This window comes from Bombina bombina, chromosome 6 (assembly GCF_027579735.1).
Source record: "Bombina bombina isolate aBomBom1 chromosome 6, aBomBom1.pri, whole genome shotgun sequence".
NCBI lineage: Eukaryota > Metazoa > Chordata > Amphibia > Anura > Bombinatoridae > Bombina > Bombina bombina.
In genome coordinates, this window is record NC_069504.1 from 606,506,441 (window position 1) to 606,532,988 (window position 26,548).

Sequence of the window (26,548 nt, forward strand, 5' to 3'; positions counted from 1 at the left end):
TATCTAACATGCTAACAATGCAGAGAACTGATTGCAGAAAAATGCAAGTAAAAAAACGTTTTTGTTCATTAAACTTAGTTTGATGATGATGCAGTCTGTTGTATGATTATTTTATTAGATGATGTTTAGCAAATGTTTTTGTTCATTAAACTTAGTTTGATGATGATAAAATCTATATTATTAGGTTTATAATTCTGTTTAGCAATTAAAGTCTTCATTTCAAAGCTTTAAAAATAATGTATTAGGTGTTACTTATGACAATTTTGAGAGGGGCCTGGAACCTAACTCCCTCACTTCCCATTGACTTACATTATAAACTGGGTTTCAATATACAACGGTTTCGATTTACAACCATTCCTCCTGGAACCTAACCCCGGCGTAAACCTTGGGCTACCTGTATATAAAAAATAAAATAGACACAGGGCAGATAGTAACCACACATACAGTTTCTCAGCACTGGTGTACAGCACACAGTGAAGCAATGTACTTTTACACACACACACAGCAGTCACTCTTGCCCTACAGAATAACGAACAGCTGCTCTTGTTTTTATTACTATATTTATCATTGTTTAATTTGTTATGGTATAAAATAAAAACAAAATTAAAATTACTGCACAAGAAGATGTTTTTTCTTGTTAGGTGTATCCAGTCCACGGATCATCCATTACTTGTGGGATATTCTCCTTCCCAACAGGAAGTTGCAAGAGGATCACCCACAGCAGAGCTGCTATATAGCTCCTCCCCTAACTGCCATATGCAGTCATTCTCTTGCAAGCTCTCAACATAGCTGGAGGTAGTAAGAGGAAAGTGGTAAAATATAGTTAGTTTTTTTCTTCAATCAAAAGTTTATTGTTTTTAAATGGTACCGGAGTGTACTATTTTATCTCAGGCAGCATTTAGAAGAAGAATCTGCCTGTGTTTTTCTATGATCTTAGCAGAAGTAACTAAGATCCACTGCTATTCTCACATATGTCTGAGGAGTGAGGTAACTTCAGAGGGAGAATGGCGTGCAGGGTATCCTGCAATAAGGTATGTGCAGTTAAGTTTTTCTAGGGATGGAATTTGCTAGAAAATGCTGCTGATACCGGATTAATGTAAGTTAAAGCCTAAATACAGTGATTTAATAGCGACTAGTATCAGGCTTGCTATCAGAGGTATATACTCTGATTAATGTGCAATATAAAACGTTTGCTGGCATGTTTCATCGTTTTTATATATGCTTTGGTGATAAAACTTATTGGGGCCTAGTTTTTTCCACATGGCTGGCTTTATTTTTGCCTAGAAACAATTTCCTGAGGCTTTCCACTGTTATAGTATAAAAGTTACAGTTGGTGCAGTTAAAATTACAAACTGTGACATTCAGCTTCCCTCAGCAGTCCCCTGCATGCTATAGGACATCTCTGAAGGGCTCAAAAGGCTTCAAAAGTAGGAGCTGTGGCAGTTGTTATGACTGTTTAAAAAACATATTTTTCGTTTTGTTAATCTGTTTTTTGTATTAAGGGGTTAATCATCCATTTGCAAGTGGGTGCAATGCTCTGCTAACTTGTTACATACACTGTAAAAATTGTGTTAGTTTAACTGCCTTTTTTCACTGTTATTTCAAATTTTGGCAAAATTTGTTTCTCTTAAAGGCACAGTAACGTTTTTTTTTCATATTGCTTGTTAACTTGATTTAAAGTGTTTTCCAAGCTTGCTAGTCTCATTGCTAGTCTGTATAAACATGTCTGACATAGAGGAAACTCCTTGTTCATTATGTTTAAAAGCCGTGGTGGAACCCCATAGGAATGTGTACTAAATGTATTGATTTCACTTTAAACAATAAAGATCAGCTGTTATCTTTAAAATAATTATCACCAGAGGATTCTGACGAGGGGGAAGTTATGCCGACAAACTCTCCCCACGTGTTGGACCCTTTGACTCCCGCTCAAGGGACTCACGCTAAAATGGCGCCAAGTATATCAAAGACGCCCATAGCGATTACTTTGCAGGACATGGCGGCAATCATGGATAATACCCTGTCAGCGGTATTAGCCAGACTGCCTGAATTCAGAGGAAAGCGCGATAGCTCTGGGGTTAGACGTAATACAGAGCACGCAGATGTTTTAAGGCCCATGTCTGATACTGCGTCACAATATGCAGAAGCTGAGGAAGAGCTTCAGTCTGTGGGTGACGTCTCTGACTCGGGGAAACCTGATTCAGATATGTCTACTTTTAAATTTAAGCTTGAGAACCTCCGGGTGTTGCTTGGAGAGGTTTTAGCTGCTCTGAATGACTGTGACACAATTGCAGTGCCAGAGAAATTGTGTAGACTGGATAAATACTATGCGGTGCCGGTGTGTACTGACGTTTTTCCAATACCTAAAAGGTTTACAGAAATTATTACTAAGGAGTGGGACAGACCCCGTGTGCCGTTTCCCCCCCCCTCCTATTTTTAGAAAAATGTTTCCAATAGACACCACCACACGGGACTTATGGCAGACAGTCCCTAAGGTGGAGGGAGCAGTTTCTACTTTAGCAAAGCGTACCACTATCCCTGTCGAGGACAGTTGTGCTTTTTCAGATCCAATGGATAAAAAATTAGAAAGTTACCTTAAGAAAATGTTTATTCAACAAGGTTTTATCCTGCAGCCCCTTGCATGCATTGCTCCTGTCACTGCTGCTGCGGCGTTCTGGTTTGAGTCTCTGAAAGAGGCCTTTCAGACAGCTACTCCATTGACTGAAATACTTGACAAGCTTAGAACACTTAAGCTAGCTAATTCTTTTGTTTCTGATGCCATTGTTCATTTGACTAAACTAACGGCTAAGAATTCTGGATTCGCCATCCAGGCGCGTAGGGCGCTATGGCTTAAATCTTGGTCAGCTGACGTGACTTCAAAGTCTAAATTACTTAACATTCCCTTCAAGGGGCAGACCCTATTCGGGCCTGGTTTGAAGGAAATTATTGCTGACATTACTGGAGGTAAGGGTCATACCCTTCCTCAGGACAGGGCCAAATCAAGGGCCAAACAGTCTAATTTTCGTGCCTTTCGAAACTTCAAGGCAGGTGCAGCATCAACTTCCTCTGCTACAAAACAAGAGGGAACTTTTGCGCAATCCAAGCCGGCCTGGAAATCTAACCAGGCCTGGAGCAAAGGTGAGCAGGCCAGAAAGCCTGCTGCTGCCTCTAAGACAGCATGAAGGAACGGCCCCCTATCCGGCAACGGATCTAGTAGGGGGCAGACTTTCTCTCTTCGCCCAGGCGTGGTCATGAGATGTTCAGGATCCCTGGGCGTTGGAGATCATATCTCAGGGATATCTTCTGGACTTCAAAGCTTCCCCCCCACAAGGGAGATTTCACCTTTCGAGATTATCTGTAAACCAGATAAAGAAAGAGGCATTCTTACGCTGTGTGCAAGACCTCCTAATAATGGGAGTGATACATCCAGTTCCACAGATGGAACAAGGACAGGGATTTTATTCAAATCTGTTTGTGGTTCCCAAAAAAGAGGGAACCTTCAGACCAATTTTGGATCTAAAGATCTTAAACAAATTCCTTAGAGTTCCATCGTTCAAAATGGAAACTATTCGGACAATCCTACCTATGATCCAGGAGGGTCAGTACATGACCACAGTGGATTTGAAGGATGCTTACCTTCACATACCGATTCACAAAGATCATCATCGGTTCCTAAGGTTTGCCTTTCTAGACAGGCATTACCAGTTTGTGGCTCTTCCCTTCGGGTTAGCTACAGCCCCAAGAATTTTTACAAAGGTTCTGGGGTCTCTTCTGGCGGTCCTAAGACCACGGGGCATAGCAGTGGCCCCTTATCTAGACGACATCCTGATACAGGCGTCAAACTTCCAAATTGCCAAATCTCATACGGACATAGTGTTGGCATTTCTGAGGTCGCATGGGTGGAAAGTGAACGAGGGAAAGAGTTCTCTATCACCCCTCACAAGGGTTTCCTTCCTAGGAACTCTGATAGACTCTGTAGAAATGAAAATTTACCTGACGGAGTCCAGGTTATCAAAGCTTCTAAATTCCTGCCGTGTTCTTCACTACATTCCGCGCCCTTCAGTGGCTCAGTGCATGGAAGTGATCGGCTTAATGGTAGCGGCGATGGACATAATGCCATTTGCGCGCCTACATCTCAGACCGCTGCAATTATGCATGCTCAGTCAGTGGAATGTTGATTACACAGATTTGTCCCCTCTGCTAAATCTGGATCAAGAGACCGGAGATTCTCTTCTCTGGTGGCTATCTCGGGTCCATCTGTCCAAAGGTATGACCTTTCGCAGGCCAGATTGGACAATTGTAACAACAGATGCCAGCCTTCTAGGTTGGGGTGCAGTCTGGAATTCCCTGAAGGCTCCTCCCAATAAATATTCTGGAGTTAAGAGCAATATTCAATGCTCTTCTAGCTTGGCCTCAGTTAGCAACCCTGAGGTTCATCAGATTTCAGTCGGACAACATCACGACTGTGGCTTACATCAACCATCAAGGGGGGACCAGGAGCTCCCTAGCGATGTTAGAAGTCTCCAAGATAATTCGCTGGGCAGAGACTCACTCTTGCCATCTATCAGCGATCCATATCCCAGGTGTAGAGAACTGGGAGGCGGATTTTCTAAGTCGTCAGACTTTTCATCTGGGGGAGTGGGAACTCCGTCCGGAGGTGTTTGCTCAATTGGTTCATCGTTGGGGCACACCAGAATTGGATCTCATGGCGTCTCGCCAGAACGCCAAGCTTCCTTGTTACGGATCCAGGTCCAGGGACCCAGAAGCGACGCTGATAGATGCTCTAGCAGCACCGTGGTTCTTCAACCTGGCTTATGTGTTTCCACCGTTTCCTCTGCTCCCTCGACTGATTGCCAAAATCAAACAGGAGAGAGCATCGGTGATCTTGATCGCGCCTGCGTGGCCACGCAGAACCTGGTATGCAGACCTGGTGGACATGTCATCCTTTCCACCTTGGCCTCTGCCTCTGAGACAAGACCACCTACTACAAGGTCCTTTCAATCATCCAAATCTAATTTCTCTGAGACTGACTGCCTGGAGATTGAACGCTTGATTTTATCAAGGCGTGGCTTCTCCAAGTCAGTCATTGATACCTTAATACAGGCACGAAAGCCTGTAACCAGGAAAATCTACCATAAGATATGGCGCAAATATCTTCATTGGTGTGAATCCAAGAATTACTCATGGAGTAAGGTTAGGATTCCTAGGATATTGTCCTTTCTCCAAGAGGGTTTGGATAAAGGATTATCAGCTAGTTCTTTAAAGGGACAGATTTCTGCTCTGTCTATCCTTTTGCACAAGCGTCTGGCAGAGGTTCCAGACGTCCAGGCATTTTGTCAGGCTTTGGTTAGAATTAAGCCTGTGTTTAAACCTGTTGCTCCTCCATGGAGCTTAAACTTGGTTCTTAAGGTTCTTCAAGGAGTTCCGTTTGAATCCCTTCATTCCATTGATATCAAAATTTTATCTTGGAAAGTTCTGTTTTTGATGGCTATTTCCTCGGCTCGTAGAGTCTTTGAGTTATCAGATTTACAATGTGATTCTCCTTTTCTGATTTTCCATACAGATAAAGTAGTTCAGCGTACAAAACCTGGGTTTTTACCTAAGGTAGTTTCCAACAAGAATATCAATCAAGAGATTGTTGTTCCATCATTGTGTCCTAATCCTTCTTGAAAGAAGGATCGTCTTTTACATAATTTGGACGTAGTCCGTGCTTTAAAGTTTTACTTACAAGCGACTAAAGATTTTCGTCAAACATCTTCCCTGTTTGTTGTTTACTCTGGACAGAGGAGAGGTCAAAAGGCTTCGGCAACCTCTCTTTCTTTTTGGCTTCGGAGCGTAATACGCTTAGCCTATGAGACTGCTGGACAGCAGCCCCCTGAAAAGATTACAGCTCATTCTACTAGAGCTGTGGCTTCCACCTGGGCCTTTAAAAATTAGGCTTCTGTTGAACAGATTTGCAAAGCGGCGACTTGGTTTTCGCTTCATACCTTTTCAAAATTTTACAAATTTGATACGTTTGCTTCTTTGGAGGCTATTTTTGGGAGAAAGGTTCTACAGGCAGTGGTCTCTTCCGTTTAAGTACCTGCCTTGTCCCTCCCTTCATCCGTGTACTTTAGCTTTGGTATTGGTATCCCACAAGTAATGAATGATCCGTGGACTGGATACACCTAACAAGAGAAAACATAATTTATGCTTACCTGATAAATTTATTTCTCTTGTGGTGTATCCAGTCCACGGCCCGCCCTGTCCTTTTAAGGCAGGTCTAAATTTTAAACTACAGTCACCACTGCACCCTATGGTTTCTCCTTTCTCGGCTAGTTTTGGTCGAATGACTGGATATGGCAGTTAGTGGAGGAGCTATATAGCAGCTCTGCTGTGGGTGATCCTCTTGCAACTTCCTGTTGGGAAGGAGAATATCCCACAAGTAATGGATGATCCATGGACTGGATACACCACAAGAGAAATAAATTTATCAGGTGAGCATAAATTATGTTTTTCAATGGCTAAATATATATAAAGATGGGTTGGTGCAGTGGGCGTCGTGTGGGTGGGATCAGAGGTGGCGAGTAACATTTTGGCCTGGCTAGTAGCTTAGGATTTGAAATTTTGAGCCCTGATATATATATATATATATATATATATTTATATATTTATATTTATTTATTTATAAGTATGCTAATATATATGGCCCTGGGACGCAAGTTGGGTTAGCGCACGTTCGTCTTCAGCCATGCACATGTATGGTTTTGGCATGCAACAATTCCTTTTAGTTTTTCTTTCTTTCTAATGAGGGTTATCTTGTCACTAAATCTACCCAAGAGTCCACTAAACACCTTTCAACCATTGTTAGGTGTGCTTATTGTAAAAAAAAAAAGAACATTTTTTATCAAGACTGCAGTTTCTGAGGTGCTGGCTGCTCTCCCACATTTAAATAAGCGTAAAAGGTCAGTTCAGATTTTACCTTCTACAAGTTCTATGTGCCTTGAAACCAGGGATACAGTTATGTCTTCAGATGGTGATTTTTTCTCTGGTGATGAGACAAAATGACAGATAAATGTTACACCGTGCCGAATTACATAAAATAGGACATACAAAAAAACAAAACAAAAAAACTAGGCAGATGCAAAATACATTTCTTAAAATAAAATGGGAATTAAACCAAAACACAGAACCTGCCCTTACACATATATCACTGATAATTCCTGTAGGCATGTGGGAACTTCTTGTTAAGTCCTTGTTGTTAAAATAAAATCCTAATGAAGTTCTGCTGAATCTAGGCTGCGTTGAACTAGATCCCTGAACCTTTTTCCTTTGTGTGGCAAAACCAGCCCCCCTGGATCACATGACACCTTACTTATTAAGATCACGGAGTTTGTCCTTTCTTTGATGTTGTTTCTTATCTCAAAAATGACTTTGAGCTACTGTATATACACCGTAGGGATTGTTTTAATCAGTGACTCTGAGGGCTAGAAGCAAACAAAAATGTTGCACACAAAATTAAAAAACAATTTAGATTAACCTTGGCAATGCTGGGATATCACAATACCTCAATTGGATGGCTATTCTAGGTATCCACTACACCTCATGAGTGTATCATGACACCTGGTATTCCTCCATCTTCTGCATTCAAAATGTTGTGGAGCTTTGGGAAACAATTCCAAGGGTAGATGGTGCAATTTCTACACTTGCTAAGAGGACTACTGTCCCTTTAGACCATAGTACTATGTTTAAAGACCATAGGGACAGGACATTAGTCTTTCCACAGTAGGGCCTTTTCTTTCATGTAATTAGCAAGAGTCCATGAGCTAGTGACGTATGGGATATACATTCCTACCAGGAGGGGCAAAGTTTCCCAAACCTCAAAATGCCTATAAATACACCCCTCACCACAACCACAAATCAGTTTTACAAACTTTGCCTCCTGTGGAGGTGGTGAAGTAAGTTTGTGCTAGATTTTACGTTGATATGCGCTCCGCAGCAGGTTGGAGCCCGGTTTTCCTCTCAGCGTGCAGTGAATGTCAGAGGGATGTGAAGAGAGTATTGCCTTTTTGAATTCAATGATCTCCTTCTACGGGGTCTATTTCATAGGTTCTCTGTTATCGGTCGTAGAGATTCATCTCTTACCTCCCTTTTCAGATCGACGATATACTCTTATATATACCATTACCTCTACTGATTCTCGTTTCAGTACTGGTTTGGCTTTCTACTACATGTAGATGAGTGTCCTGGGGTAAATAAGTCTTATTTTCTGTGACACTCTAAGCTATGGTTGGGCACTTTTATATAAAGTTCTAAATATATGTGTTTAAACATTTATTTGCCTTGATTCAGGATGTTCAACGTTCCTTATTTTCAGACAGTCAGTTTCATATTTGGGAATATGCATATGGATAATCAATTTTTTCTTACCTTAAAATTTGACTTTTTTTCCTGTGGGCTGTTAGGCTCGCGGGGGCTGAAAATGCTTCATTTTATTGCGTCATTCTTGGCGCGGACTTTCTTGGCGCAAAAATTTTCTTGTCATTTCCGGCGTCATACGTGTCGCCGGAAGTTGCGTCATTTTTTTGACGTTTTTTGCACCAAAAAATGTCGGCGTTACCGGATGTGGCGCCATTTTTGAGCGTCATTGTTGTCTCCACAATATTTAAGTCTCATTATTTATTGCTTCTGGTTGCTAGAAGCTTGTTCATTGGCATTTTTTTCCCATTCCGGAAACTTCCTAAGGAATTTGATCAATTTTGCTTTATATGTTGTTTTTTTCTATTACATATTGCAAGATGTCTCAATTGGACTCTGAATCAGAAGCCACTTTTGGAAAAACGCTTAACTGAGTTTCAATTCTACCAAAGCTAAGTTCATTTATTTTAAATGTTATAAATGTTTATCTTTAGCTATGGTTTGTAATAAGATATTTTGTTATACTTTTACATGCGGAATCCATTAGTATTTATGCTTTATATATTTTCTTTTCTTACAAGAAATATTTAGAAGACTTATAAGAAATATTTTTCTCATTCTATGTTAAATGCTTTGTCTGACTTCGTGCCTTCTAATAACATTTTTAGGTCTTTTTCACTTCTTTTTTAATTATTGAAGTTTTAAATGACCAACAACATACTAATTTATCCTTCTCTGATGATGTTTTTTTTCAGAAATTTTCTTCATCAGATATTGACACTAACAAATCTACTTTTTTATTATTTTTCAATTATTAAAGTACATTTGTTCTTTGTTGAAAAGGTGTTGATTATTTTGGATGTTAAGGTAACTAGTTATTTAAGACTAGCTGACATCATTTCTGCCTATTTATTTCTTTAGAGGTTTTCTTTCCAATTCCCTGTACTAGGGAATGGAATAGGCTGAGAATTTTCTTTTATTCCTTTTTCAAAAAGGTTTTAAACTATATTCTTTGCCAGCAGTTAAACTTAATTTGGAGGGTTCTCCAATTTATTGGGGCTATCTCTAATTCTACTAATTATGCTATTGTTTCTATAGCAAAATAGTATTTATTTTCCTTTAGATAGCTGTATCTTATTTATGGAAAATTATTTAGTTTCAGGCTTGGTCCTGTGATTTATTTGGATATTGCAATTGCTTTATTTTCTCTGTTTACTTTAAGATCAAGTATCAGATTATGATTTATTTTAGCATTGTTTAAGGGACAACATTTACTAGACTAGGTGCTGTTGCATTTGTCTTGTTGTTTTGCATTTATTGATTATGCAAGTCCACTGTATTGGCTGGTCCTTTAAACTGAACTATCATGCTAATAATTTCATTTGTGTCTTCATTTTATTGAATATTTTTGCAAATGAGGGTTAATCTATGTCTTTAGCTTTTTTAGCTAAAAGAATTTTGTGATTTAAAAAAAAAAAAAAAAAAAAAATCCATATTTCCTTTGTTCTAAGATAATCAATTATTTGTTTTATAATTGGATTTAATTCTTAACTGTTACTCTGGGCTTCAAGGTTGAGTTCTAAGACTAAAAGTTTAAGCTTATACTAGTTTGGTTGTTCTTATTAAGGAACGAATTCCTGAGTTCTTTCCCAAGTAACATGTCTATATTTGGAGTTCGAAATCAGCTCCCTAAATTTGCGATGCATGTGCCGTATTCCAGCTTGGCTGGTAAGGGGCAGGTTAAGGCTTCTTTGAAATTTATTTTGTCCAAATTTCTTTGATTTTATTCCAGCAAGGCTAACACTTTCTTTAACTGTGTTTCTGTCCTATGTATTTTGGGTACTGTTGAAGCATGGCTGGGGTTCAAGCGCTGCTCAGACTTGGAATCTTCTGGGCTGTTTCTTCCAGTTTCTTTTGAGGAACCGGGTTTTGAAGTTTTATTCTAATTATTTTGCCTTTTTATGGTCTTTGATAGCATTATTTGTTTTCATTAGATACAATAAATGCATATTTTCATTTTTCTGTTTTCATTCAGATTATTTTCTGAGGATGCGGAATCTCATATGATTCACTTACTCTTCAGGACATAGTTAGAGGATCTTCTTTTCTAAAGCTCTTGATTCCTCACACAAGGGTCACCTTTTTTAGGTTTCCAGATAGTTTGTGTCACTGTCCTTGTCTCTATCAGACAAGGGATAATGTTATTGGGTTCCGTCTATCGGTACATTTAGTCTCTATTATTTCCTTCAGTTGCTATATATGCATAGAAGTTTTAGGTCTTATGACCACAGCATTGGATTCAATTCCCTTTGCTCATTTTCTCTAGAAAGAACCTTCCAGTCTTTTATAAGTGTTGTTTCTTCAAGAACATGGTTGGAGGATCAATTTACCTTAAAGTTCGTTTGATTCCTCAGACAAGGGTAACCTTTTTAGGTTTCCTGATAGATTCAGTGTTCTTGATTCTGTCTCTGACGGACAAGAGGCGTCTGAAATTGGTTTCAGCTTATCGAAACCTTCAGTCTCAATCATTCCCTTCGGTAGTCTTATGCATGGAAATTCTAGGTCTTATGTCTGCTGCATTGGACGCGATTCCCTTTGCTCGTTTTCACATGCGACCTCTTCAGCTCTGTATGCTGAACTAGTGGTGCAGGGATTTTACAAAGATATCTCAATTATTATCTTTAAAACCGATTGTTCGACACTCTCTGACGTGGTGGACAGATCACCATCGTATAGTTCAGGGGGCTTCTTTTTGTTCCTCCAACTTAGACTATGATCAACAGATGCAAATCTGACAGGTTGGGGAGCTGTATGGGGGTTTCTGGCAGATATCTGTAGGAGCAGAAAACAGAAAGAGGCGCCTTATGGGACAGTATCGTGGTGTCGCTATAATGCAGGATAGAGCGAACAGCACACACAAATGGCAAGATACTCACAAGTGAGATGGCATAAAAGTATGCCAAACTAGACAGGACGGAACCTTAGTCGTCCGCCAGACGGTCCAATAGGAGGAAGGCTCTAACGCTCCAATGGTCCAATCCGCTACGGCGGAGAAACACAGACGTCAGAGGCCCACAGCGTCTGTTGGAGGATTAATGGCTCAGAGTCCTTGGTGTAAGTGGCAAGATACCGCTCCACACATAGGATCATATTGATAGTAGACAATAAGAGCGGGGGTATCATAAAAGGAATTTTATTTAAAAAATTAGATTTAAAACTGTTTAAAATACAAGGAAACAGCAACGCGTTTCTCGACCTTCCGGTCGTTTCATCAGGCTGATATTCACTTTGAAAACCCCGCTCTATTTAACATAATGATCATCCAATCATAGACCGGTCTATTGTCCACACCCATCGTCGAACCAATCATAAATTGTGATTGGTATCTATAGTGACAGTTGCACCTGCTCTGTAATCAGAGATGAAGAGTGTAAAGACGATAATGCCGACTGTGATCAGTATACATAAATAACCACAAAATGGCTACAATGTCAGAATGTAATAAATTCGTATGTAGTTCAAATTAAAATATCGAGTGGTACTGAAAGTTGACAGTTATTGCTAGTGTAAAAGGAGAGGTGTTTAGCTAAAAGAATGTAACAGAGTTGTGTCTGTATTTCTCCTGTGTAATAATTGCGATGTGTAATAATTACGATAACAAAGGAAAGTTTAAAATATGATATAAACCACCAAACATACAGATGCAGTATTGTTGTACCATCTGTAAGCTAATGCAATAAAGACTTGATCGTAGGGCGTGAGTAAATTAATATTCATAGGCATGTTGGTGATGTGATAACATATTTAAAGGGACCATGTTTTCTGATGGATGGTAATGTAATAGCATATTTAAAGGGACCATGTGTTCTGATAAATGGATATAATAGATTAGTATCCATATATGTTGATGGTGTAATGTATACTGACAAATAAATTTGATAGATTGATATCTATAGGTATATTGTTAGTGTGATAGCCTCCACATATTTAAAGGGCCTATATGTTCTGACAGATAAATATCGATGTGTGGTCATAAATGATCTTATATCTAAATCTGAATATAATTAACTTAAAAAATATTCTTAATAGTTAAGCCAGTTATATCTAGTTGGTCCGAGACCATAGACGTCTACTCCAATAAGGACAATTGATTGGTAGTAAATAACCTACATCAAAATCAGGCAGAGGGACTAGAGAAATGGACCTTTATGAGAAGGCTGCCAAATCGACACATAAATTGAGACCATCAGGGTGCATGCTTTTCAGCAGATGGATCCAATAAGTCTCCCTCTGTCTGAGCCTAAAAAAACGATTATAAAGGTGGGATTTAGGAATGAATTCTATGGGATTGACAGAATAACAATTAAGATCTCCCCTATGTACATCGTTACAGTGTCTTGATACACTATGAAGTCTGTAGTTATTCTTCATATTTTGATGGTGTTCAGACCTATGATTATCATCATTCTAGACCTCATACTCCAAATGATGCACCTAATAACACCAGGTCAAATGATTCGAGGAATCATTATCATGACTACAATGGTGAATACCACCCCCCCCTAACAACTATGATAAATCTAGAGGCCATTTCTTGGGAAACCGAGATTTAGGGTCCCACAGGAAAACATCCAGCTTGAATGACCATCATACTTATGATAGCCCAAGGGCCAACAATGAGAACAGTCCTCGGTTCCCTAACAATAGACCACAAATGAATACTAATAATGATCAATATAGGGCTGAATCAACTCGCCTTCCTATTTCTAATCCAGGCCCAAGTTATGATCAGGCAGGACCATCATCTAATAATTCTTCTCATTTTTTAGAATCAGGCCCCAGACCACCAGCATGGAAACAGAAAACCATATCCGGTTACTTAGAACCGGTGACCTCCCTTACGGCCCCACAAAAAGGCAAAAGACCTCACGGAAACGAGGGCACAGAGGAAGAGGCACAGCCAGCAAAGAGGCACGATTACAGACCCTAAAAAAGGGTATCTATAATCTATCCTCACATAACCTGACAAACGACGAGATACGGGTCCTAGGCAAAGGTCTGTCATATTGTCCTACCAATAAACATAATACGTTTTCACTCTTTGTTGACTTAAACCATTTCACGCAAAAGTTATCCATGCAGAAATACTTTGCGGAAAAAACTTTGAAAAATGACACAATGAGACCAATTCTTACCAATTCCATGGATGATAGGCTTAGACATGAAACAATCCCCACTTTTGACCCAGAGACCTTGATGGATCACTTATGTGATGGTTGCATACATACACCCTTCAAAAATAAATCTAATTTTACGCCTCAGCTCAATAATAATTCACACATTGAGATTTTTAGACAATTAGTGAACGATGATTTCGAGAAAATATCAACAAAGATCCCCAAGAAAGACAATTTATATCCCAATGAAAAACGTGCATTGAACAACCTTAAAAATAATAAATATCTGGTAATACGACAGGCCGATAAGGGCGGTGGAGTGGTCCTTCAGGATCGAACTGACTACCTTTTGGAAGCCAGGAAAATCCTACATGATACGGCTTATTATAAGAAATTGCACTCAGACCCCACTGTGGAGTTTAAAGCCATTCTAAAACAAATTATAACATCAGCCTTTGATAAAGGCATACTTCTGAAAAAGGAGAAAAATTATCTGATCCCGACTGAACCTAATCTGGCCTTTTATTACCACCTTCCTAAGGTCCACAAGAACCGCTCATGCCCCCCTGGAAGACCTATAATAGCAGGGATTGGCAATCTTACTGACAATGTCTCATCATATATTGACTACTTCCTACAGAAGTATGTTTTAGGTCTAGAATCCTACATTCGTGATTCAGCCGATCTTCTTAAAAAACTGGAATCATACCGCATTACATCCGATATGATTTGGGTCACCTGTGATGTTCAGGCCCTATATTCCAACATTCCCCATGATATGGGCCTACGGGCAATTTCCGAATACTTGGAAAAAGATTTTTATTTACCACAGACCCAACGAGAGTTTCTTCTAGATCTTATTGCTTTTATCTTGAGACATAACTACTTTGTCTTTCAAGATGAATTCTATATCCAAACTAAGGGTACGGCCATGGGTACCAGGTTCGCCCCCAGTTATGCGAACCTGTTTATGGGTTCTTTTGAACAATGTTACATCTATGATTCAGCATATGGGGCGAACCTGGTATACTATGGAAGATATATAGATGACCTTATCTTTATTTGGAGGGGCGAACCGTCCAGTGCTGAATCTTTTGTTGAACATCTAAACACCAACAATAGACAATCTCAGTTTCACCGAGGGTAAGGCAGTAGATTGTAATAGCTACCTTGACTTCAAGAGCTGTCACTATCACCCGTGGAAATTGAACGTCCCCTATGGTCAGTTCAAAAGAGTGCGCCGTAACTGTAGTTCTATGGCAGACTATGAAACACAAAGCCTTACCTTAAAGGAACGCTTTAGGGAGAAACATTACCCTAACTCTATCATTGAAAATGGCTTCTTGAGAGCCAAAAATGATAATAGGGAATTGTATTTTACTGAGCCTAATGCACGATTAGAACCAACAAATAACAGTACCTTTCACAAAGATCCGTTGTTCATTACCCAATTCAACTCTAACCATAATCTAATTAGAGAGATTGTCACACAACATTGGCAAATATTACTTAAAGACCCTATTTTGAAAAGAACTTTGGACGACAAACCTAGAATAGTCTATAGAAGGGCACCAACCCTCAAAACAATGTTGGCCCCGAGCAAGATTGTCCAACATAGACAGCCTTCCTCGGGAAATAATAGGAATAATTTACAACATGGGTCTTATAAGTGCAGACGAGCCCGTTGTAAGATGTGTATTTTCATTGGTGATCGGCAAAAAACCTTTAGGTCTAGTATCACCCTTAAATCCTATACCATCATTGGTCGTGCATCTTGTGCTTCCTCTTATGTAGTTTATCTACTTACATGTGTCTGTGGGGTACAATACGTAGGGCGCACCTGTAGATACCTTAGTACCAGATGGTCTGAACACCATCGAAATATGAAGAATAACTACAGACTTCATAGTGTATCAAGACACTGTAACGATGTACATAGGGGAGATCTTAATTGTTATTCTGTCAATCCCATAGAATTCATTCCTAAATCCCACCTTTATAATCATTTTTTTAGGCCCAGACAGAGGGAGACTTATTGGATCCATCTGCTGAAAAGCATGCACCCTGATGGTCTCAATTTATGTGTCGATTTGGCAGCCTTCTCATAAAGGTCCATTTCGCTAGTCCCTCTGCCTGATTTTGATGTAGGTTATTTACTACCAATCAATTGTCCTTATTGGAGTAGACGTCTATGGTCTCGGACCAACTAGATATAACTGGCTTAACTATTAAGAATATTTTTTAAGTTAATTATATTCAGATTTAGATATAAGATCATTTATGACCACACATCGATATTTATCTGTCAGAACATATAGGCCCTTTAAATATGTGGAGGCTATCACACTAACAATATACCTATAGATATCAATCTATCAAATTTATTTGTCAGTATACATTACACCATCAACATATATGGATACTAATCTATTATATCCATTTATCAGAACACATGGTCCCTTTAAATATGCTATTACATTACCATCCATCAGAAAACATGGTCCCTTTAAATATGTTATCACATCACCAACATGCCTATGAATATTAATTTACTCACGCCCTACGATCAAGTCTTTATTGCATTAGCTTACAGATGGTACAACAATACTGCATCTGTATGTTTGGTGGTTTATATCATATTTTAAACTTTCCTTTGTTATCATAATTATTACACATCGCAATTATTACACAGGAGAAATACAGACACAACTCTGTTACATTCTTTTAGCTAAACACCTCTCCTTTTACACTAGCAATAACTGTCAACTTTCAGTACCACTCGATATTTTAATTTGAACTACATACGAATTTATTACATTCTGACATTGTAGCCATTTTGTGGTTATTTATGTATACTGATCACAGTCGGCATTATCGTCTTTACACTCTTCATCTCTGATTACAGAGCAGGTGCAACTGTCACTATAGATACCAATCACAATTTATGATCTGTTCGACGATGGGTGTGGACAATAGACCGGTCTATGATTGGATGATCATTATGTTAAATAGAGCGGGGTTTTCAAAGTGAATATCAGCCTGATGAAACGACCGGAAGGTCGAGAAACGCGTTGCTGTTTCCTTGTATTTTAAACAGTTTTAAATCTAATTTTTTAAATAAAATTCCTTTTATGATACCCCCGCTCTTATTGTCTACTTTCAATCTGATCCTATGTGTGGAGCGGTATCTTGCCACTTACACCAAGGACTCTGAGCCATTAATCCTCCCACAGACGCTGTGGGCCTCTGACATCTGTGTTTCTCCGCCGTAGCGGATTGGACCATTGGAGCGTTAGAGCCTTCCTCCTATTGGACCGTCTGGCGGACGACTAAGGTTCCGTCCTGTCTAGTTTGGCATACGTTTATGCCATCTCACTTGTGAGTATCTTGCCATTTGTGTGTGCTGTTCGCTCTATCCTGCATTATAGCGACACCACGATACTGTCCCATAAGGCGCCTCTTTCTGTTTTCTGCTCCTACAGATATCTGCCATCATCCTATCTTCGGGAGTGCTGCCGTCAGATCGGGTGGCCTGTGGTGGGGTTTCACCTTGCCTCCCCCGAGACTGGTTCTGTTTTTTTGGGTGCTCTGACAAAATGCAGAAAGACTTTTGGCAGAAGGACATTTGGCAGACGGACATTTGGCCGACAGACATTTGGCTGACAGACAGAAAGCTAAAGAATGTTCCGATTTCGGCCGAGGGCAGATGCGTTACCAGAGTGCTCTGTTCTAATCACAGCCTCGGGCGCCGCAACTGCCTCTGGGAACCTTACCATGGGTCCTAGGCCGCACGTTTTGTAATTCTCTGTCTGGGAAACTATCTATCTATCAAATCTATCTATTTATCTATCAAATCTATCTATCTATCGTATCTATCAAATGTATCTATTGCATCTATTGATCTATCTATCTAATCTATGTATCTATCTATCTATCAAATCTATCTATCTTGTGCCGGACTGTTATCTGACAGCCACTTGTGTTTCGGCCAAATGTCCGTCGGCCAAATGTCCGTCGGCCAAGTGTCCGTCGGCCAAGTGTCCGTCGGCCAAAAGTCCGGCCACGGTTTTTTTGTGCTCCGCTTCTCATATGTGCGCACCTCCACAAGGACTCAATCCTCGTTTTATGGGGGTTTCTGACAGCACAAGGGGTTTGGGAATCTCAGGAGGTGAGATTACCAATCAACATTTTTGGAACTCCGTGCAATTTTCAGAGCTCTTCAGTCATGGCCTCTTCTAAAGAGAGAATCGTTCATTTGTTTTCAGACAGACAATGTCACAACTATGGCATACATCAATCATCAAGGAGGGACTCACAGTCCTCTGGCTATGAAAGAAGTATCTTGGATACTGCTATGGGCGTAATCCAGCTCCTGTCTAGTTTCTGCGGTTCATATCCCAGGTATAGACAATTGGGAAGCGGATTATCTCAGTCGCCAAACGTTACATCCGGGCGAATGGTCTCTTCACCCAGAGGTATTTCTTCAGATTGTTCAATATGGGGACTTCCAGAAATAGATCTGATGGCTTCTCATCTAAACAAGAAACTTCCCAGGTATCTGTCCAGATCCAGGGATCCTCAAGCGGAAGCAGTGGATGCATTGTCACTTCCTTGGAAGTATCATACTGCCTATATCTTTCCGCCTCTAGTTCTTCTTCCAAGAGTAATCTCCAAGATTCTGAAGGAATGCTCGTTTGTTCTGCTGGTGGCTCCAGCATGGCCTCACAGGTTTTGGTATGCGGATTTTGTCTGGATGGCCTCTTGCCAACCGTGGACTCTTCCGTTGAGACCAGACCTTCTGTCGCAAGGTCCTTTTTTTCTATCAGGATCTCTAATCCTTAAATTTAAAGGTATGGAGATTGAACGTTTGATTCTTAGTCAAAGAGGTTTCTCTGACTCTGTGATTAATACTATGTTACAGGCTCGTAAATCTGTATCTAGGGAGATATATTATAGAGTCTGGAAGACTTATATTTCTTGGTGTCTTTCTCATCATTTTTCCTGGCATTCTTTTAGAATTCCGAGAATTTTTTCAGTTTCTTCAGCATGGTTTGGATAAAGGTTTGTCTGCAAGTTCCTTGAAAGGACAAATTTCTGCTCTTTCTGTTCTTTTTCACAGAAAGATTGCTAATCTTCCTGATATTCTTTGTTTTGTACAAGCTTTGGTTCGTATAAAACCTGTCATTAAGTCAATTTCTCCTCCTTGGAGTTTGAATTTGGTTCTGGGGGCTCTTCAAGCTCCTCCGTTTGAACCTATGCATTCATTGGACATTAATTACTTTCTTGGAAAGTTTTGTTTCTTTTGACCATCTCTTCTGCTAGAAGAGTTTCTGAAATATCTGCTCTTTCTTGTGAGTCTCCTTTTCTGATTTTTCATCAGGATAAGGTGGTGTTGCGAACTTCTTTTAAATTTTTACCTAAGGTTGTGAATTTTAACAACATTAGTAGAGAAATTGTGGTTCCTTCATTATGTCCTAATCCTAAGAATTCTGAGGAGAGATCATTGCATTCTTTGGATGTAGTTAGAGCTTTGAAATATTATGTTGAAGCTACTAAGAGTTTCCGAAAGACTTCTAGTCTATTTGTTATCTTTTCTGGTTCTAGGAAAGGTCAGAAGGCCTCTGCCATTTCTTTGGCATCTTGGTTGAAATCTTTATTTCATCATGCTTTTGTCGAGTCTGGTAAAGACTCTGCCTCAAAGGATTACAGCTCATTCTACTAGGTCAGTTTCTACTTCCTGGGCGTTTAGGAATGAAGCTTCGGTTGATCAGATTTGCAAAGCAGTAACTTGGTCTTCTTTGCATACTTTTACTAAATTCTACCATTTTGTTGTGTTTTTCTTCTTCTGAAGCAGTTTTTGACAGAAAAGTTCTTCAGGCAGCTGTTTCAGTTTGATTCTTCTGCCTATAATTTCAGTTTTTTTCATTCTAAGATTTAAACTTTATTTTTGGGTGCGGATTATTTTTCAGCAGAATTGGCTGTCTTTATTTTATCCCTCCCTCTCTAGTGACTCTTGCGTGGAAGATCCACATCTTGGGTAGTCATTATCCCATACGTCACTAGCTCATGGACTCTTGCTAATTACATGAAAGAAAACATAATTTATGTAAGAACTTACCTGATAAATTAATTTCTTTCATATTAGCAAGAGTCCATGAGGCCCACCCTTTTTTGTGGTGGTTATGATTTTTTTGTATAAAGCACAATTATTCCAATTCCTTATTTTTTATGCTTTCGCACTTTTTTCTTGTCACCCCACTTGGCTATGTGTTAAACTGATTTGTGGGTGTGGTGAGGGGTGTATTTATAGGCATTTTGAGGTTTGGGAAACTTTGCCCCTCCTGGTAGGAATGTATATCCCATACGTCACTAGCTCATGGACTCTTGCTAATATGAAAGAAATGAATTTATCAGGTAAGTTCTTACATAAATTGTTTTTTTCAAGCAGGTTATTTATTTATACAAGCTATTTGTTGGTTGGCGGCAGCTTCTACTCTTGGTGTAATTATTTACCTGATAAGATGTCTGGTAATTCTTTTCTCTTCTAAATCAGCATGAAACCACGGCTCGGATCCAGATTCTATTCTGGTAGGGGGCAAATTAAGCCTTTTTTCAGACGGCCTGGTCTCAATCCATGCAGGATCCTTGGATTGTTTTTTTTCAAGGATATAGAATGTGTTTCATATCAAATCTCCTAGGGGAAGGGTTTATCTGTCTCATGTCCCAAAGAACTATGCAATAGCTCAAGCCTTTTTTCATTGTTTCCAGGAACTGGAACTCATGAGAGTAATAGTTCAAGTGCCAATTCAAGAACAAGACTAGGGTTTTTATTTCAATATCTTCATAGTTCTGAAGAGAGAACTTTCAGACCAATTCTAGTTTGGCAATCTCTAAACAAATTTCTAAGAGTTCCTACCTTCAAAATGGAAACAATTCTGGCCTATACTTCCCTGATCCTAAAAGGCCAAATTTATCCAGGGATCCTCAAGTGGAGTTAGTAGATGTACTAGCAGCTACCTGGACTTCTCAACTGACTTACATTTTCCTCCTATATTTCTTCTATCCATAGTGATATATCCATTTAAACAAGAACAATAATCTATAATTCTGACTGCTCTAACTTGGTCTTGCCGATCTTGGTTTGCGGATCTGATCTGATTCTAATGTCCAGTAGTCTTCCATGACCTCTTTCTCTATGCTGCTTCCTTCTCTCTCAAGGTCCATTCATCTTGGTCTTGAGTCTCTCAATTTGATGACTTGGAGATGTAATTGCTAATTATTGAAGCCGCCTCATCCACTCTGGAATCTAAATTTGATCCTTAGGTTTTTCACTTCGAACCAATGCATTCTATGGACATTAAGTTTATTCCTTAAAAGCTGTTTTAAGAACAGCATTTGATTATTTCTCTCCCTCCCCCATGGGGTGTCTCTTGATAATATCAAATATATAATCAAGAGATTATAATCCCTACTCTTAATCCTCAAAATTCAAAGAAAAGACTTCTTCATAATTTGGATGTAGCAAGACCTTTAAAGCTTTACCTTGATGCTCCAAAATATTTTAGAAAAATCAATCTGGTAATTTTTTTTTTAGGTCCTTTATAAAGACCTAAAGGCCTCCGCTTCATGGTTAAAGCTCATGATTCATTAAGCTTACTTGGACGGCAGATCGCCTCCTCCAAAACGCATTACAACTCACGCTATCATAGCTATCTCTACTACCTTGGCTTTCAAAAATGAGGCTTCGGTTGTAGTATTTTGCAAGGCAGCAACATTGTCATCCTTTAATGCTTTTCCAGATTTTACCATTTTGATGTTTTTGTTTCTTCAGAAGCGGATTTTGTTTGGAAAGTTCTCCAGGCAGCCGTTTATGTAAATTGGTGCCTGCCTTTTTCACAATTTTTATCCTGTACAACATTACCTGTGGACTCCACAGCTTAGGTATGAGTTCCCATGCATTATGCATCGTGGATTCTCACCACCTTATGAATGAAAACAGAATTTATCCTTACCTGTTGGTGAGAGTCAACAAGCCCTGCCCAATCTTAATATTTAAAATTGTGTATTATGGAGACAATACTTTTTTTTTTTGCACCTCTATTTTCCTTGCTTTGTCATTTCCTACCTCCTTTTTTTTTTTTTTTTTTACTATTGCTCCTTCTTGGTTATATGTACAACTGGCATACTAATGAGGTGGGAGTGATGAAGTTCTCTTGAAAGTTTTGGGGAATCTTTGCCTCCTAGTGGCTAGAAAGTTAATAACATTTGTAATGGATTGTTGACTCTCACCTCCGTGAAAGAAATGAATTTATCAGGTAAGCATAAATTTTGTTATTTAACATGGAGCCGATATTTTCAACAAGTCTTCCAGACCATTTTACACTTACCGAATTTGAGAGTTAAAGGCAGTCACTTGATAAACTATACATTTTCCAAGCACTGTTAATATATTTTGTACATGACAAATAATCAAAATGTCACACACTGAAATATGAAATTCTGATGAAGGAAAAACATATAAAATTAAACCTTTAGCTATCACTGTGACCTCTTAAAATGTTATGGGACAGAGATTCTTGAATTGGTTATTAGTACAGAAGATGGTATTTTAACAATGTATGCACTACGATACAGAGTCTATGAAGAGCTGACATTTGTAGAAGCAGAATACGGCTCACCACCCTATGTGGATTCTCTAATTTGCGAGTAACAATCTCCAACCAGGACTGAAAACAGAACACATTTCAAATAGGGTAAAAAAAAATTAGCATTGAAATACATGGCTCTAAACGATTGCCCAGCAATTCTTCATCAGAATAACATAAAAGCTGCACTGGCTAGAGAGAGAGAGGGAGAATTTCTTGAGTCCCATATCTCAGGATCCACAGAAGAGATTTCTCCTCCACAGTGCTGAGCTTTGCTGGAAAATGAAATGCATATGGAAGCTTGTTGTCACAGGTTCATCAAGATTGAGCATACTGTTTTGGTATTCAGTGCTTCAATGCTTTTTAAGTTTGCCACAGTTTTGTGCAGTGGTTTATTCTATTTGAAACCTAATTGTCCCCTAAAAGTATCATCATATAGCTTGGTACCTACCACATATTATTGGAGAACAATGCTTAATGGTGATCACCCTCCCAACTAACCTTTTATACCCAGATCTAAGTTTAATGGCAAATAGATGTTAATGTCCGTACAAATTCACTTAAACTTGAAATGGTGACAGTTTACCAATTGTTTTGTATATACAGATTTTTAGGGTTCAGTAACTCAACACAGAGATCAGATGTTTCTGGAAAAAATAAACTTTCTGCCTTTTAAAGTATTAAACTGACAATTCCACCATGCAGTTTGGGCTGCTAGAACCGTGTTTTTCTCACTGGCAGATGTGATATAATGATACATTAGTGCAAAGCCATTTTTTTACCACACACATTTAAATAGTTTTGTAAATTTAATACAATTTCAGTTTAATGATTCGTTTGGAAGACCGGTTTAACAAAAACACTTCAATACTGTTTTAGTATATTGTAGTGATGCACCGAAATTGAAATTCTGGACCGAATCCGAAAATCCGGGATGCACTTGGCCGAAAACCGAAACTGATACCGAAAATGTATTTTTTCAAATTATTTTTATATTATATATTTTTTTTTTTGCATAATTAGAGCCAATAAAAAAAGCCCACACTTATTTAAAGTAACACACTAAAAATGGACAAAAATATCTTAAAACAATAATATGCTACACAATAATATTACCAAGAAAAGAAAACAAGCAAAAAATGCCATTTTCGGCCAAAATGTTTCTGCAACCAAAATTTTGGTGCATCCCTACTTAAAACAATTATAAATATTAATATACTGTATTATTCTTCATTTAGTTCTATGTAACAATCATATTTAACAGTTTTTTTTTACCAATTATCCAAATAAAGTCCTAGACCCAGAGGCAGAACTTTTTTTCACGCCTTGGGGGTCCTAGAAAACTCATTATATACAGAACAGTAAGTCAAGTAATAAACTTAAACAGCAGCTCTAGGCTAGCATCAAATTTGAAACATGCTACACAATAAGTTTACTGAAAATAACAGGCAAAAAAGCCGAAAACCGAAATAGCCAAAAATGCCATTTTCGGCCGAAACTTTCTGTGGCCGAAATTTCGGTGCATCCCTAGTATATTGTACTGTTACAGATAACTGCCAGGTTCTTTTTCTTGTAAAAAATAATTTTAGGAATCAATAGGGTGGATATTGTAAAAGAAAAAATGTCATTGGTGAATAAAGTTAATTGTCTTGTTTTTTTTTGTTTTGTTTTCTATAGAAATTATTCCTTTTATGTACTTGACAACCATAACCTGCAGCAGCTGTGGGACTGGAACCGACACAATCTTACCATCAAGTCTGGCAAAATGTACTTTGGTTTTAACTCCAAGCTGTGTGCATCTGAGATCTACCGCATGGAGGAAGTAACAGGAACCAAGGGACGGCATACAGAGTTGGACACCAATCCCAGAACTAATGGAGATAGAGCATCCTGTAAGTTGTATTTTCTAGGCTTTGTGTGTCATGAAAAAAAAGTTTTCAGAAAAGTGTAAGCTTTCAATATGTTTTACCCTGGTTTGTTCTGTATTCCTACACAAAGGATTGAAACTTACCAATTCGTAGTATATACAGAAACACTCTAGTAATACCATTATAGAGTTTGCACTGTTCGGTTGATTGGTCTGTACGCAAAGAACCAAAAATGGACTGGACTTTAAAGCTTGCTTTATTAATTCCATTAAAAATAGAATCTACCAAGCTTAACATGTTATACTGTTTGTTAAATACTATTTCTTTTACAAGATATGACGAGTCCACGGATTTCATCCTTACTTATGGGATATCGCCTCCTGGTCAGCAGGAGGAGGCAAAGAGCACCACAGCAGAGCTGTATATATAGCTCCTCCCTTCCCTCCCACACCAGTCATTCCTTTGCCTGTGTTAGTGATAGGAAGAGGTAAAGTGAGGTGTTAGTTTAGATTCTTCAATCAAGAGTTTATTATTTTTAAATGGTACCAGTGTGTGCTATTTTTCTCAGGGCTGGAGCTACAGGCTTTAAGCAATGGACTGGGGAGACTTTCATTCTAATTCAAGCGACTCCCATATTGTTTGCTGCCCTGCTGATGGTCTTAGCAGATATGATCTAAGACCCTGTTTGTCCACACAGATTTGCTGGAGGTGAGGAAAAGAACATCTTCATTGTGTGGGACAGCCTCATACTGCGTTCAGTATTAAGGTATGTACAGTCATTTACTTCTGGGGAGACTAGTATCTCAGATCAGACTGGCACTTATTCCCTATACCGGGAAGGGGTAATCGATTTGCACAGGGTAAGAGTGTGTGCATGGGTATCCCCTCTTTATTAGGTGAAGTTCAGCATGCTATCAGGACCCTAATAAAGGTTTAATCAGGTGGATGTGTTCAGGGGCTTGACGCATGGGAGATTGTGGCAGCTAAGTGTTCTGCATTAACTTTTGATGATTTAATGGTTGGAACAAGAGAGTGTGTTTTGTGGGGGCACATTGGTTATTAATTGCATGGCTTTGGCCAAATTGGTAATTCCAACATTTTTTATTCCCATGCGGTCCTTATGAAAATGTTAATCAAGGCCGGGGACTTAATTCCGCCCACGATGGGCGGGGCTTAGCGTTTCACATGCTCAGACGCGCACTTGCTATCCGGACCCTGACTGTTGAGAGAGAGGTTCTAAGAGCTCCAGTGTGGCCTAAGACAGCTTGTGTTAGTAATCTCTCAAGCGGTCTTAGGAGCGCCGTTCACGGAGGTCTATTCAGGACTCGTGGGGGCAGGTAAGCGAGGTGCTAGTGTTTAATTATACATAATTTAACTGTACAGAATACCGGTCAACTTTCTAAAAGTCTTGTGGTGCTCCTTGTTATTGCATGTTTATTGCAGAGCAGTAAAACCTATACGGCTTTATTTTTTAAAGGCACAGTACATCGTTTTTTTCAACAACATTTCTAAAAGTGTTTGTTTTTAATCACATTAAAACGACCAATATTGCTATTGCTGGTTTGTTTATCTTGGCTGACCTTCAGGAAAGTACATGTTCTATGTGTTTAGATGCCAATGTGGAACCCCCTATCCCTTTTTGTCCCTCATGTACTGAGAGGGCTTTACAGTTTAAAGAACACATTTTCTTTAATACAAGTGTATCTTAGGATGTTTCTCAGCCTGGTGAGTATGCCGCATCTTTCTCCCCAAGCGTCACAACCTTTAACGCCCGCTCAGGCGACGCCGTGTTCCTCAACTGCGCCCACTTCATTCACTCTGCAGGATATGGCTGCAGTTATGTCATCCACTCTTACAGAAGTTTTATCTAAGTTGCCAGTTTTACAAGGCTATCTCCAATGTACCTTCCCAGGGCTCTGAATTAGGGGGTAGGGAGGCCCTGTCTGAGGGGGAACTGTCTGACTCAGGAAGTGCATTGCTCCCGACATATTCGGACGTCATATCCTTCAAATTTAAGCTTGAACACCTCCGCCTCTTGCTGCGAGAGGTCTTGGTGACTCTGGATGACTGTGACTCTATTGTGGTCCCACCAGAGAAATTGAGTAAGATGGACAAATACTTAGAGGTCCCTTCTTATTCCGATGTTTTTCCGGTTCCTAATAGAATTTCTGAAATTATTGGAAGGGAATGGGAAAGACCGGGTATCCCGTTCTCCCCTTCCCCTATTTTTAAGAAAATGTACCCTATAGCTGACACCGTTCGGGACTCTTGGCAGACGGTCCCTAAGGTGGAGGGAGCTATTTCTCTTGTAAGATGTATCAAGTCCACGGATTCATCCATACTTGTGGGATATTCTCCTTCCTAACAGGAAGTGGCAAAGAGAGCACCCACAGCAGAGATGTCTATATAGCTCCTCGCTTAGCTCCACCCCCCAGTCATTCTCTTTGCCTTCTTAACTGCTAGG

At 39.3% G+C, this 26,548-nt stretch overlaps 1 protein-coding gene across 1 annotated transcript in view; it reads left to right on the forward strand.

Moving 5' to 3' along the window:
• Positions 1-26,548, forward strand: part of IGF1R (insulin like growth factor 1 receptor) — an 857,678-nt gene that overhangs the window by 538,261 nt on the left and 292,869 nt on the right. The window contains exon 5 of the mRNA XM_053717616.1: positions 23,894-24,108. Within this exon, the coding sequence (XP_053573591.1) occupies positions 23,894-24,108 (215 nt within the window). The remainder of the gene's footprint in view (positions 1-23,893; positions 24,109-26,548) is intronic.